Here is a 15,456-nt window from a genome sequence, read left to right as displayed (position 1 = left end):
CGCTTTTGCACAGCAAAGGAAACCATAAACAAGATGAAAAGACAACCCTCAGAATGGGAGAAAATAGTTGCAAATGAAGCCACTGACAAAGGATTAATCTCCAAAATTTACAAGCAGCTCATGCAGCTCAATAACAAAAAAACAAACAACCCAATCCAAAAATGTGCAGAAGATCTAAATAGACATTTCTCCAAAGAAGATACACAGATTGCTAACAAACACATGAAAGGATGCTCAACATTAGTAATCATTAGAGAAACGCAAATCAAAACTACAATGATAAAAAAAAAAAACCACAATGAGGTATCACCTCACACCAGTCAGAATGGCCATCATCAAAAAAATCTACAAACAATAAATGCTGGAGAGGGTGTGGAGAAAAGGAAACCCTCTTGCACTGTTGGTGGGAATGTAAATTGATACAGCCACTATGGAGAACGGTACAGAGGTTCCTTAAAAAACTAAAAATAGAACTACCATATGACCCAGCAATCCCACTACTGGGCATATACCTTGAGAAAACCATAATTTAAAAAGAGTCATGCACTCCAATGTTCACTGCAGCACTATTTACAATAGCCAGGACATGGAAGCAACCTAAATGTCCATCAACAGATGAATGGTAAAGAAGATGTGGCACATATATACAATGGAATATTACTCAGCCATAAAAAGAAATGAAATTGAGTTATTTGTAGTGAGGCGGATGGACCTAGAGTCTGTCATACAGAGTGAACTAAGTCAGAAAGAGAAAAACAAATACCGTATGCCAACACATATATATGGAATCTAAAAACAAAATGGTTCTGATGAACCTAGGGGCAGGACAGGAATAAAGACCCAGACGTAGAGAATGGACTTGAGGACATGTGGAGGGGGAAGGGTAAGCTGGGACAAAGTGAGAGAGTGGCATGGACATATATACACTGCCAAATGTAAAATAGGTAGCTAGTGGGAAGCAGCTGCACAGCACAGGGAGATCAGCTCGTTGCTTTGTGGCCACCTAGAGGGGTGGGATGGGAAGGGTCGGAGGGAGATGCAAGAGGGAGGAGATATGGGGATATATGTATACATACAGCTGATTCACTTTGTTATACAGCAGAAACTAACACAACTTTGCAAAGCAATTTTACTCCAATAAAGATGTTTAAAAAAAAAGTTGGTGATGACAAGACACTCTTCTTGTATATAGCACTACCCTTCACACAAAATTAATAAAAAATACATTTAAAGGAAAGGAATAAAAATAAAAGATGGTGAAGGTATTGTGAGGTCTTGGAGGCATGGGCAGGAGGGGGACAAGATAGTAGAATTATTGCATTTGAAGTCGTTCTCAGGCAGTCATCCTGTTGAAATGTTACTTACTGTTCAAGTCTTATTTCAAATTCTAGCTCTTCTAGGGAACCAACTAAAGATAGGTTTCTCTTTCTTTACTGCTCCCTACACATGCACTTTGAACCTTTTCGAGGCAGAGGTGCATGCCACTGATGTTTACACCTCCTACGCTGATTAACACAGCACCTTGGCACATAGTAGGTGCTTTGTATCGAGAGTCACTACTCTCTGGTTTTGACCTGTATCTAAAATAACACTTTCCATTATACGGCACTTGAGTTTTCAAAATGTCTATGCATATTACCTTATTTGATTCCCACAATATCCTAGGATGAAGAGAATAACTAAAAACTCAAGAAGGTTCAGTGGCTTTCCAAAGGCCAAAACTAATGAAAATTGACACTAGGACTCATATCTTCAGACTCCCATCTAAGAGCGCTTTTTCTGTTACAGTGCATCTGTTTGTCAAATGCTGGGAAATTTTTAAATAAAAAGTACTATCTGGCACCACATCATAACACTGTTTGTTGTCCCTTCAAACACTGAAGTGCTCAAAATAAGACAGGCCTATCTGAATCCCAACTGGGGAGATTTCATTGGTGAAATACTATCAGGCCACTTTATCTATGAGGTAGCCACAGAGCGTGGGCCCCAAAACTGCGTTATAGCAAGGCTTCAGTATATTTATAGTTTTTAGTCGCTAACAGGAAGAAAATTGCTTTGGAGAAAAATCTGTATACCTCACAAACAATATAAATTCTGCTATTTGGGAGTGATTTAAATCATGTTACATATAATTCATCTGGGGAGACTCTCCAGCTTGAGGAAATTCACTTGGGCACAAAATGTACATAAGGAGGATTAGTGAGAAATCTAATTTTGCAGATGTATTGAGTGTATTTCAAATCTGGATTTACATATAGAAAGGAAGTTTGGGAAGAGGAGCTCTGAGAATGTTAACCATCACGCACTCTTTCCTAACAGAAGCCGAAGTCTTGATCATTTTTAATCTCAGTATCCTAATCTAACCTACAAGAAATTCTTTAGAATTAAGGAACAATGGTGTGATAATAAATCTATTTTGTCTGTAAAGAGGAGCAGAGATGAGCAGGTAGCTCATTAAACAATGAAAAGAAATAAAATACCTTTCAGTTAACTGCAATGGGAAGAAGCAAGTAAGTACCTGTCTCTGTTGAGCTTAACAGACCTTTAAAGTGAGTCTTTGTGTTGTTACCACATCTCTGACAGATCAAGAGCCTCTCAAGTATCTAAAGTGGAACATTATACTCCAGAACATAAGAGATGACCTCATCGATCAACCAATGTCACCAAGATTTCCCAAAGAACTTCAGAAAAAGAAGAGGTAAAAGAAACCAGCTTAATCAGTAAATCAGATTCTATTATAAAAGATGAACTAGGAAGAAGACACTTTGATTGGAATCCAAAGGCATCTTTTGGCATGTCGGCATTAGATACTCTTCAGATATGAGAGGGCTGAAAGTAATTAATAAAAAAAATTTTTAAAGCATTTCTTATCTGGACCAAAGCTTCTTAAAAAATACAGCATGGTAACTATAGTTAATAATACTGTATTGCATACTTGAAGGTTGCTAAGAGAGTAGATCTTAGAAGTTCTCACTGCAAGAAAAACAATTTTTTTTTTCTATCTATGTAAGGTGATGGATGTTGACTAGGCTTATTGTGGTGATGGTTTGGCAATGTATACAAATATTGAATCATGCTGTGCACCTGAAACTAATATAATGCTATATGTCAAATATACCTCAATTTTTTAAAAAAAGATAACAACATGCCCGGCCCTGAAAAATCTAATTTAAAATAATCCCGCAAACAATAAATATTAACATTGGGTGAAAATGAAGTATGATTATGACGTATCACAAAAAGCTGCTTCTCTAAAATGATTCTGAAGGCGTTTTATGCAAGGTAGTAGAGTCACGCTAGACGACTAAGTATGTTTTATGCCAAAAGTAAATAAGGTGTTCACAGACCACTGCTAATAGAACTATATTGTAGAAATACCGCAAAATTCCTTATGGCATTTTTAGTTACTCTGAAGATTCTTCTCCTTCTGCCATAAATAGCAGTCTAAATGTTGTGAGCAGCTATTAAATAATTATGGGGCTCTAAGCCATAGGAGACTGCAATGATTATGGATGAAATACATTTTAGTCATGAAGCTTTGGGACACTTCATGAAAGAAACAAATGCCATGAAAATACTCAAGGAACTTTCAAATAACGACTTGCATAAGATTTTCCACTGCCCACCCCTTTATTATGGTGTTTGATAAATATTAACGGACATGACAAGGTTTGGTATATGAAGAAACAAAAAACGCCTACCCTTCAGTCCTACCTCCCTCCTCTAAAAGAAGTAGCTCCATATATTTAAAATGAATAACAAATTGGCTCAGATTGACTTTCAACTCTGTCATAAGTGGTCCCAGCAGAGCTGGAGTTGCTGCAGTTTCAATGACTGCCAACTGAGAAGACAGATGTGTGACTGCAGCGTTGCCATCAAGCCAACCTCGAAATAATGCCGTAAATTTGTATAAAGAGAAAGACAAGAGAGGGAACTAGTATTTGACTATACTTACTATTAACTCTCAATTAGCTATATTAATCATGAGGAAAAGAAGCAAAGAAAATGTTAAAAAATGGATAAGTATCAAATTTTAAAACTGGTCAACAGCAGTACATGTTCAGACACTCCCTTAATTCAATACCCTTAAACTTATCTCTTCCTAGTTTGGTTCCATCAGTCAGTTCTATATGGGTTAGAGGAAGAAAGGGGCCTGGTTCTCTGCTTACTCATAGATATTGAAAAGTTGATTGGACAGTGTAATATTTTAACATATAAACTGTAGTGTATGATTTTCAAATCACTTTTAAAGATAAGCTGATTTTTAAGTTAAGTACATAGCATAACAGTTATGTTTTATAGCAGAAAAAAATTTGTACTGTCATTAAAGATATCAAATCATAAAAATATTTCCCAGAAACCTTCCAAGATAGAGATTTTGGCTTTAAAACCATTTTTATTTAAAACAAACCTTACTGTTAGAGATTTCTCTTTAATTAAAAAAATTACATTATTTCTATTGTTAAAATAACACATGTATTAGTTTTTTTATAACTATTATTTGGATGTGAATAAAGAGACTCATTAAGAAGTTTAACCTTAAAACTTCTCAGTCCACAGACCATTTCAGCAGACATGACCCCTTAATTATTAAAAAGTAAAATAAACCAACAACAAAAAAACCCTTCTCTTAGCATGATTAAATCCTGCCACTCTCCATTCCTTGATCATGTCTTTTCCTGATATGAAAAGGAAAGGTTCCTTGTGGGAACAGCAAAAAAGGAGCCCACAGTATCAAGAATCACCAGGCTTTTTTCCATTATCATGGCTTCCCCATCTAATTTGGGAACCTGTATGAGCTCTCATTGCCCCTCCATCTCAACTCAAATTTTAGCAGAAAAGTACCTCCAAGTAATCATTACTCTCCATTGTCTTACCCTTTTTACCCTGTGTTGACTGAAACTTTACTCAGACACCTAGAACTTACATCCTACTCAAGTACTACCATTATCATACTTTGAAAACCCATGTCCTCTACTGTTAGGTAAATGATTAAGATTTGTTTTTATATCCAGTGATGCCTACATTAGAATTGTTTTAAGAGCATACCAGTAGAAAGAATACTGTTCTGATAATTAGGAAATTTAGATTCTGGTCCTAGCTCTGCCACTAATTAACTGTGTGTTCTTAGGGAAGTCATTTAACTTCTCTGAACCACAGTTTCTTCATTTACATAATAAAGTAAGTTCTTTGTAGCACTAACAACCTTAATTTTATCAGTAGGAAAACACTGGCTGAGAGCCTTGAGATTTCATTTATGACAAAGAGGATCTCAGCCAAGAGAAAAAAAAATCACTATAATCTTTCTTTACCTAATTACATTTTGACATCCCCCCCAACTCTATCCAAGAAGCATCGCTCATTGTAGGAAAATATGCAACAGAGAGGAATACAACTGAGTCAAACTTTGTATGATCTCATTCCTCAGTGTTTTCTAGCCACTGACATTCTCCCACATCTCAGCTGTTCTTAACAACTTCTCTAGGTAAGTGGTTTTCAATGATAATCTATGCGGAACTGCTTTCTCTAGACTCATTTAATAGCTACCTTTTGAACCATATGACCATTCTTGTCCTTCTCCCTACCCCGCCCCTCCTATGTACAGTAAACTCTGACAACCAGTTCTGCTTCTGTCATTTACTGAGCACCAACCATGAGCCAGGCACTGCTCAAGGAAAGTTCAATTTTGCTTCCTTTAATCCTTACAAAAGCCCTAAAAGGTAAATATTGGCCCTCATTTTTAAAATAAGGATACAGACTCAGAGAGATTAAGTAACAGTTGAGCTCACACAACTATTAAGTAGTAATACCTTGACTTGAATCCATATCTGTCTGACTCAGAAACCTCTCCCTCTCAGGTAATTAATACTAAAGCAATATAGAATTTAACTTCCCTCTGATGATTCAAAACACAGTTTAGAAAGCAATAGAACACAGGAAAGAAAGAAGTAAAGATGGATGATGATGCTATAGGTATGTTTGGAAGGGAAAGAAGCAAAGGAAGTTCATGGTTGATGACCTCTATTAATGTAGAGAATGAGGAATCTATAAAGCCAAACAAGATTTGTATTATTTTCATACTACATCTTTAAAAGTAGTAACTCTGATTGGCTAACTAGCCCCCATTTGTCTCAATTACTGAGGTCTCAATATATTCCATATTTAGGCAAAAGTCTATAAAAATCACTTTCTACCAATTTTTATTTTAAATCTATTAAAAAGTTGAGAGAATAGTAAAAGTCACAAACTTATATACCCTTTCCCTGGATTAACCCACTGTTACCATTTTGCCACAAATCGCTCCATCTTTTTCTCTCCACAAATGATTTTGGTTGAACCACTTGAAACAGAACTAGAGATATGACACTTCTCTAAATAACGTAGCATGCAGCTTCTAAGAATAAAAATATTTTCCTACATAACCACAGTAAGACATATAAGAAAATAAAAAATTCCTTAATATTTTATGTGTAGTCCAAATTCAATTTCCCCAATTGTTCTAAATAATGTCTTCTTGGCTTTAATCCAGTATCTAATCAAAGTTAATATGGTAGACTTGATTGTTATATTTCTTTTAATCTACAAAATCCTCTCAATTTTTTTGTTTTGAATTTTTTGGTTTCCCATGACTGATTTTTCAAGAGTCCAAGCCAATTATCTTTCAGAATGTCTCATGCATAGACTGATTATTTTCTTGTGACTTGATTCAGTTAAACATTTTTGGTAAGAACACTACATTTTCTTCCAGAATGTCTCACACATAGAATGTCTGATTATTTTCTTATTATTAGACTCAGGTCAAACATTTTTAAAAAGAATACTACATATGGGATATTGTGCACTTCTCATGTCAGATCAAGAGGCAAACAATGTCATTATCCCACTATTGGTGATATTAGATTTGATCACTTGATTGAAGTGGTACTTGTCAGCACTGTTGCAAAGGTACATTTGCTCCTTTGTAATTTTTAAGTAATGTGTAGAGTAATATTTTTGAGACTATGCAAATATCCTGTTCCCCAACAATTTTAAATTCAATGGTTTTAGCATCCCTTGATGACCCTTGCCTGAATCATTCAATCATTGAGCTGGGGCTACAACATGGTGGCTTTCTCATTAAATTGTACAATTAAAATGAGTGTATACAAATTAAATTAAAATGAGGTATATAAATTATACCTAAATAAAATTTTAAAAATAATTCAGTAACTTGCAATTTATATTTGGTTCATTTCCTGCTAGTATATTTTTTCTGCCAAGAAATGACTGACAGTTGAAACATTTTATAAATGAGGCCGAGTACTCAAGATCAGGGAAAGCTTAATAAATGTATTCTGTTGAAAGTGTTTTTAATGGTGGTTCTCTAATCCTATCATTCCTTCTATAATTATTAGCTGCCATGGGTCTATAAAGACTTTTCCCTGTACCTTCCATTTCTCTCTCTCTCTCTCTCTCTTTTTTTTTTTTTTTTGGAGTATCACTGTGGACTCATGAGTTTTTCTCCCTCCATGTGTTATAATCCATCACTGTCATTATTCTTTTTGATGCTGAAACCTGATTTGGCCAGTAGAAGCCCATTAAAGCACAATCTTGTATCCTGATATAATCTCATAAGTCGTTGAACAATCTTTGTTTTCTGGCATGAAAAGTGCCAAACTCACCCTGTACTTTCCCTGCCTGAGACCTGAGATCAGATATTTCTCCAAGGTTCCTTTTAATCGTAATGGTATTTAGAAACCAAGATCTAGGTGTTAGATGTGCTCACTGCTATCAGGATGTGTCATTGCTTCTTGGCCCCTTCCATGTACAGAAAAAGGAAATAGGAATTCATACTGATGTTTGCAATTCAAATTTATAATAAAAATATGAAAGGAAGAAAAATATATCTCTTTTATCTTTCAATGAAAATCTTGGTTTCTATTATCAATATACTTGTGCATTTGCTTTCTACTATAATATATATAATGGTAGTAATATTATACCACATGCATATATAATACATAGTATAATTCTGAAACTAATGATAAGCTTACTAAGATAGCTTAAGATTTCTTTGCAGTTCTTTTCATCATTAAGATTACATCCTACCAAGGATGCATCATCAAGAACACTATGTACAAAAGTTATCTGAGCTGCACGTTTATGTTATAGATTAGTTACACAGATTTATTTGTTTTCATTTTGTATTCAATTTTAGCATTTGTCTTTCTTCCCATTATTTTTGGCTTAATTTAAATTTTTGAGTATTTAAACTTTTATATGGTCCAGAAGTCAAAATTGTATAAATAACAGAAGCACTGTTTCTATCCCTATCTCCTCCACCTCATTCCTAAACATCCCCTATTTTCATCAGTTTCTAGTTTATCCTTCCTGTGTTTCATTTTATAAAAATAAGCAATTACGGTTCTTCAGAATTAATATAGACATACCATGTGTTAATACCCCTACAACTGAGCTCTTATTTGAGTGTGGTCATGGTGCACAAAACCTGACTTGTATCACATTTTCTACTTACAGATAACTTGGGGTACAAATAAACTCCCACCTGAAGTCTGATGAATCCATTGTAGAAAGTCCATATGAGCATTCAGAATTTTGCAGATCTGCTGGAGCTAAAAACACACACAGGATTTTTAGATTATGATTTTTCTGATATGGTAAATTAAAAAAACATAAAAAATTGAAATTAGGAAGTTATTTTCATTTCTTCTGGTAAGAAATTGACTGAGAATGTGCTAAATATTAATTGCATGGGTTTTTTTGCTATTTTATATTTGTAATGTTCATTACATCTATATATTAGTTCAATCTATTTTGTAACTGTCAAGAATTCAACTTCTATAATTCAATAAAACACTGACTTCTATAGTACAAAAATAAGTAAAGAACATTAAGAGACATTTGACAGGACAAGAACTTCATATAATAATTTTTAAAATATTACCTTTTTAAAAAAGGTAATCAACTTTTTTATTGAGGTATAACTGACATATGTAACATTATATTAGTTTCAGGTGTATACAGTAATGATTTGATATTCATATATATTGTGAAATGATCACCACATTAAGTCTAGTTAACATCCACCATACAGTTACAAAAAAAGTTTTTTTTTATGATGAGGACTTTTCCAATCTATTCTTTTATCAATTTTCAAATATATAATACAGTATTATTATTAACTATAGCCACCATGACTTATTTATTTTATAACTAGAAGTTTGTACTTTTTGACCCCCTTCAGCCATTTTGCCCACCACCTACCTCCAGCCGCTGGCAACCACCAATCTGTTCTGTGTATCTATGAGCTTGGTTTAGTTTTAGTTTTTGTTCTCAAATTCCATATTTAAGTGAGATCATATAGTATTTGTCTTTCTCTATCTGACTTATTTTACTTTGCATAATGCCCTCAAGGTCCATCCATGTTGTCACAAGTGGCAAGATTTCCAAATAGCAATTTTTAATAAACGGTAATACTCAGTTGTCAAGTGTGTGGGGGAAATAGGTACATTCATATACAGCCTATGGTAATATAAATTGACCCAGCCCTTCAAAATGTAAATTTTTGCAATATATACCAAAGTCTTAAAACATTCGTACCTTTTAACTCAGTATATTCTACTTCTAGAAATCTATCCAGAGGAAGTAATGAAACCTAAACACACAACTGGTCATTACAGGTTAATTTCACAGTGGTAAAAATTTGAAACAATATCTCCATCTATAAAAAATGATTAAATATATTATGGTAAAGTCATCTCTAATGAAATGTTATAGAGTCATTAAAACCATATTTTCAAAGAATGGTTAAAATTTTGGGAAAATACTATGAAAGAATATTAAATGAAGACAGAATCCAAAACTTTATATAGGTATGTTTCCGAAGCTATTTAAAAGAAAATAAGTATTTTTACCAGCATAGCAAAAATACTTGGAAGAAATACACTAATATATCAGCATAGTACTGGTAACACAGGTGTTTTACTTTTCTTTACAGATTTCCATATTTCCCGAGCTTAATACATGGAATAAGCATATGCATTAACTTTGTAACAAAAATACTAATCCTTTTAAAAATGTTAGAACACTTTTGACAAATACTCTGGCAAAGTCCAGGACAATACTGAAAACAAGAAGAAATGAAAATGTTACCACACTTAAACAGTATGTAATAAAAACAGCAAATTCAGTGTATCTTAATATAACAAACAGAAATATAATTTGTAGTTGGAACAATGAATTTTTATAAAAATATGAGGCTGAATATCATATACCATAATATGAACTTGCTTAATAAAAATTTTAGAAATTAGGTGGTCTTTCCTATCTCCCCTCAAAAATGGTGAAAATAAACAGGTAAGTCTCATCATCGTGAATACTGTTGAACATACTTGGTATTTTTCTACCCTGGTGTATGGTCCACAATAACAAAGCTCTGTTGATCTGGTTACACTTAATTATCTACAAGAATATTATTGTTCAACAAATGTTTTCTCTGCTTCCTGTCCAATGATTTATGCTATCTGAGAAAAGAGATGAATTGTTGCTGATCTCTTGCTTCTTTTGTCCTGCTATCAAGAAGCAATTATCCTTTAATTCACTCATCTTAAACATCTCAATCACCCTTGCCAGTAAAAACAAAAAACAAAAGACTCAAATCATTTACTCCCCACTACTAAATCCAAGGCTAAGCAGAGAAAAAGGATAAGGATGGGATTACAGTCTCCTTTTACTTACTCTGTTCAGAACACTCATTTTATATTAATTCAACACAGAGAGATTAGACATCAACTCTGCTTCATGTCTAAGTATGCATGTATTTATCTATGCATCAAAGTTCTATGACAACAAAACAATTTTGAATTTTAGAATCACAATGGTGATCTAATCTTTCACTAAAAAGAAAACCTATATTGTCAACTCCTGCATCTGCATGAACCCAGGAAGATGGTAGCATGTATAATCCCAGACTAATTTATATTTGTAATTATTCAATTTTAGATTCACGCAAAGTAGGGAATGGCATAATTTTTATAGCTGGAGGAGACTTCAAGATCATTTAGTCCACCCTTGACATTCTGCAAAAGGAGCTAAGACCCAGAGAGATTAAGTGACTTGAATAAAATTCTAGTGCTTTTTCAACTATACCATGCTCTCTTTCTAATTAAAAAAGCTAGTAATATGTATATAGATAAAGAACTGTCTATGTATAATTGACAAAGAGCTCACTAAAGAATAATTACTACTTACAGATAGGTCACTCATCCTCGCCTATCCCGCTCCTGGCTCCACTCCTAATTATAATCAACTGATAGAAAGTACAATGGAAGCTCCCACAAGGGGAGATTCCTCTAACCGTCACTGTCATGGGGTGGGAGAGGGGAAAGGGAGGACTCCATTTAGCAGCTAAGACAATAGGGAAAGGTTGAGGAAATAAGCTCTTTAATTAGAGTATAGAAAAACGAAAATAAACCAGTCCTTCCTTACCTCCAAATTAACTCAAAAATCTCAACTCTCTAATTGGAGTCTCTGCTGTATTTTCTCATGTTACAATAAATTTACATTATGAGTTAACTAGGATTCCACAAGGCAGGTGGAAACCTAATAAGCATACTTAACAAATATCTATGGAAAAATATATTTTTAAGTCTTATAGTTGACTTATCAAACTTTTGAGATATATCCTAATTATAAGTTAAGGATTGCCTGGATATACCTAACAGACTCAAACTTGTATATACATACAGATATATGTATATATACACACTTACAGTTATATGAATATATAGATTAATATGTAAAAGGAAGGATAAACTAGCTAACGAGTAAGTGAACAGAAAAATAAGAACAAGGACAGGGCTTCCCTGGTGGTGCAGTGGTTGGGAGTCCGCCTGCCGATGCAGGGGACACGGGTTCGTGCCCCGGTCCGGGAAGATCCCACATGCCGCAGAGTGGCTGGGCTCGTGAGCCATGGCTGCTGAGCCTGCGCGTCCGGAGCCTGTGCTCCACAACAGGAGAGGCCACAGCAGTGAGAGGCCCGCATACCGCAAAAAAAAAAAAAAAAAAAAAAAAAAAAAAAGAACAAGGACATACTTATAGGAAGAACAGAGAGAAAACCCTGAAAATTTTGGGAGAACAGTAATTTTTTTTACCCTCCTGGGAATAACCAAAAAAACTTACAACCTTTTCTGCTCCTAAATATTTCCTGCCCCACTAACTACACCCAAAAGCTTCATATATCTGGAGGCAGGTAAGGAGCACTACAGTGGACAGGAGAAGGTAACTAGCTAAAGGAACGACAGAATGCTAATTTCATACTAAATTCTGGTTGCCTAAATAGATAAAGCAGTTAACACACCGGGCCAGTAGTGTCAGCAGGACTTCCAAATGTATTCAGGTACTCAATAATGTCCTTGAGATCTTGGGCCGTTCGTTTCAGCCGAGCATATACATCTTCTGCTAACTGGTAACTGAAAAGGTAGGTAAAATAAAGGGATTAACCAGAAATGTTTTCTCCATTATGTACTGTTACTGACATACAAAGAATGATACCACCAACTGGATTTGCCCCAGTTCCCCTACCTTCTCATTTTAATGGATGCAGCATTCATGACCATATTCTAAAAAGACTCCATAGGTGAAGGCTTTTATCCATCTTGTCATTTTTACAGTCACCTATTTACTCTCTTTTTAGGTATCAGAATAAACCCATAGGTCACTTAGATATGTGAGAAGTTATTTGGTGTTTGGCAATATTTAGTAAATGCTGAGATGTCTTCAACAATTTTGAATACATAAATTTTCAAAGTAAAAACTTATACAAATATCCTCCATCATCCAACGAAAGATATTTTAAGAAATGAGATTCACAATAATCAAAGGCAGATAAATCTGCTAAGTTCACAACAAATTGATTAGTTGACTAAATTCTCAAGATTTCCACACCAACTATTTGTGCATGCACACACACACACACACACACACACACACACACACACACTCTTAACCTAGTCAATGAATATGTTTATAAGAATTAAAGTGACCAGAGGATTTTTCAATCTTAACGTCTATAAATATTAAATAATTCAATTAGATTTATTGATAACCATCTACTGCTTTTCTGTCCCAAAGTACTTATAGGTAATTGGTTGCCTAGATTGTTGAAGATTCTAGTAAAGATTCCAACACAATGTAAATCTGACTACCTAAAAGCAATTGGAAAGAACCTAATGTTTCAATTATTTCTTCAACCTACAGTTAGGATCTCATGGCTGAAAATGTAAATCTATGTTTCCCCCCAAAAATGACAGAATGCATAGAATAGTCAATGCAAAGGAAAGAAATATTCACAAAGGCTGAAATACAAAAGCAGAAACAGAACTAGGGTCCATACAGATTAGCTGTACTTATCACATTTAATGCACCTACAAAAAAGCTAACTTGCAAGGTTTTAAAAAATAAGCTCAGTCTTGACTCACTAATAAGCCATTGATAAAATGAGTCAGATTTAACCTCAATCTAGTTTATGTAGCCATTCATACAAGTTCTCCTAACAGCATTTTATAATTTGGCCTGATTAACAAATCTCAGGTCCAAAGAGATAGAGTTACTGTGGGAACATTGGCAATATATTGACCAAAGGTGAAGACTAAATCACACACAAATAAAATATATCCAGCCCAAGACATTGACAAAATCATTCAACGTTTAAAAGCCATGCAGTTTGCCCCCAGATTAACTAATTGCCTTTAAAATAGGAAATGGATTTATCACTGAAGCAACTGAAGGAACATTAGGTTTAAAAGAGTTGGTATAAATAGGAGATCATAAATATTCCACAATATCATGACACCACATATATAAAATTGGTATTTCTGATTTAAGAACAAATTTGACAAATATAAAAACTTTATATAAGTGGTCATGTATAAGCTTGAGATTAATAACATTGTACAAAATGCTATAAAACAAAATTGCCAGAATGATTACTTCATTTTCAAGCAGTCTGAAAAGATAATAGTCAAATAAGGTGATAAATGGCAACTACCAGAACTTGCACTTTTCTACCAATTATTTTATTCCCTGCCTTTCAATACCATTTTTTCCCTTTTTTGGTAGCTAAGTCCTGCCCCATTCCTCAATCTTTATTCAGTTGCTTACATCCTCTCACGCTCCTCATCTGTATGCTGCAGACCAACAGACCCACTCTCGTCCTTTATAGACTCCTCTAAAGGGGTCAAGAGATCTTCTAGTTCTTTCTGCTGTGACAGGATAAAATACAATTCTTCCTCCAGCCTGAAAAAAATAACAAGTCAATAGAAGGGCTGACGAAAGGAATGTGGAGTGACAAAATAAATGTCAATAAACTATAACAAGGAAAAACAACTGGACAAAGAAATAGATCTTTAATCTTTCAACCTAGGGAATCTAAGATTCTACCTTTTCTGATCCTGTTTCACCTTTTGCACTTCTCCATGTAAAGCAATAATCTATAAAGGAAAATAAGAATACAATAGTGTAAATATTTGAATTTACATTGTAATTTTAAAGTAGTATTTTTTTTCTCATATACACTTCAAGTATGAAAGAGTTCCTAATTCAGGGCACTTATTACCTACAGAAAATATTTTTAAGTTTATCACCAATATTGGAAGGAAAAATTAACCACTAAACACAGGTCTATTCTCCTGTGTTCATCTGAAAGTACTTGTACAATGCAGGTAGATTAATGAGAATATCTTCTTACCGTCTCACCATTCTCAATCAATGTATAGTCCCAAGCATTGACCTGGGTGACCTGGTGAAGAAAGTGTTTCTCTTGATCCTCTAACTCAAGGCTCCATTTGTTTACCAGACCACTCAGCTGACCATATGTCATCACAGGAGTTATGATTTCACTAAAAAAAAGGATACAGTATGATCATATGATCATACTTTCAAAAGTATGATCAGATTCTTTTATACTTTAGTGCAACATATGAGGACTTAAAGAAGAAAACAGCACATGAGGAGTTTCTCAGACCTGCTCCCCAACAAAACCACCATAACTGGTAAAGATTATTTTAAAAACAACCATTCAAACTCTCTGGAAATTATCTTAATGGAATACAGCAAATAACAATTTATTAAGATATCTACTAAATTTCAGTAAGAACAGCTAAAGTCTGTGCCACAAACTGCTCCCTTCCTTCTCCCTCAACTCAGCATGACGTAAGCTCCATTCTGCATTTATGCGGCCAAAGAGATGGGATTCCCTCTCCCCTCAGCTCTTAGTCAAAGTGATCCACTCCCCATCTAAGCAGTATCCATGGCACAGTAGGCAGCTGATCTTCCACCCTCCACTGGGCAGAATTAAGGGGAACTCTGATTCCCCTACCAGGTGGTATCAAATAGGCTGAACAGATACCTTATTTTCCATCAAGGGACTGGCGGAACCAGGCAATGCTCTGATTCCCT

The 15,456-nt window shown here is 34.5% G+C and overlaps 1 protein-coding gene across 1 annotated transcript in view; it reads right to left on the bottom strand.

Moving 5' to 3' along the window:
- The window catches only part of LOC101316180 (nuclear pore glycoprotein p62), a 69,351-nt gene that overhangs the window by 11,732 nt on the left and 42,163 nt on the right, over positions 1 to 15,456 (bottom strand). The window contains exons 7-11 of the mRNA XM_073798879.1: positions 14,747 to 14,897; positions 14,440 to 14,489; positions 14,161 to 14,295; positions 12,359 to 12,470; positions 8,546 to 8,612 (exon numbers count right to left, since the gene is read on the bottom strand). Coding sequence (XP_073654980.1) covers positions 8,546 to 8,612; positions 12,359 to 12,470; positions 14,161 to 14,295; positions 14,440 to 14,489; positions 14,747 to 14,897 — 515 coding nt within the window. The remainder of the gene's footprint in view (positions 1 to 8,545; positions 8,613 to 12,358; positions 12,471 to 14,160; positions 14,296 to 14,439; positions 14,490 to 14,746; positions 14,898 to 15,456) is intronic.

Source organism: Tursiops truncatus, chromosome X (assembly GCF_011762595.2).
Source record: "Tursiops truncatus isolate mTurTru1 chromosome X, mTurTru1.mat.Y, whole genome shotgun sequence".
In the NCBI taxonomy this organism is placed as follows: domain Eukaryota; kingdom Metazoa; phylum Chordata; class Mammalia; order Artiodactyla; family Delphinidae; genus Tursiops; species Tursiops truncatus.
The sequence above is the reverse complement of the archived record's forward strand: the minus strand, read 5'-3'. Positions and strand labels throughout refer to the sequence as shown.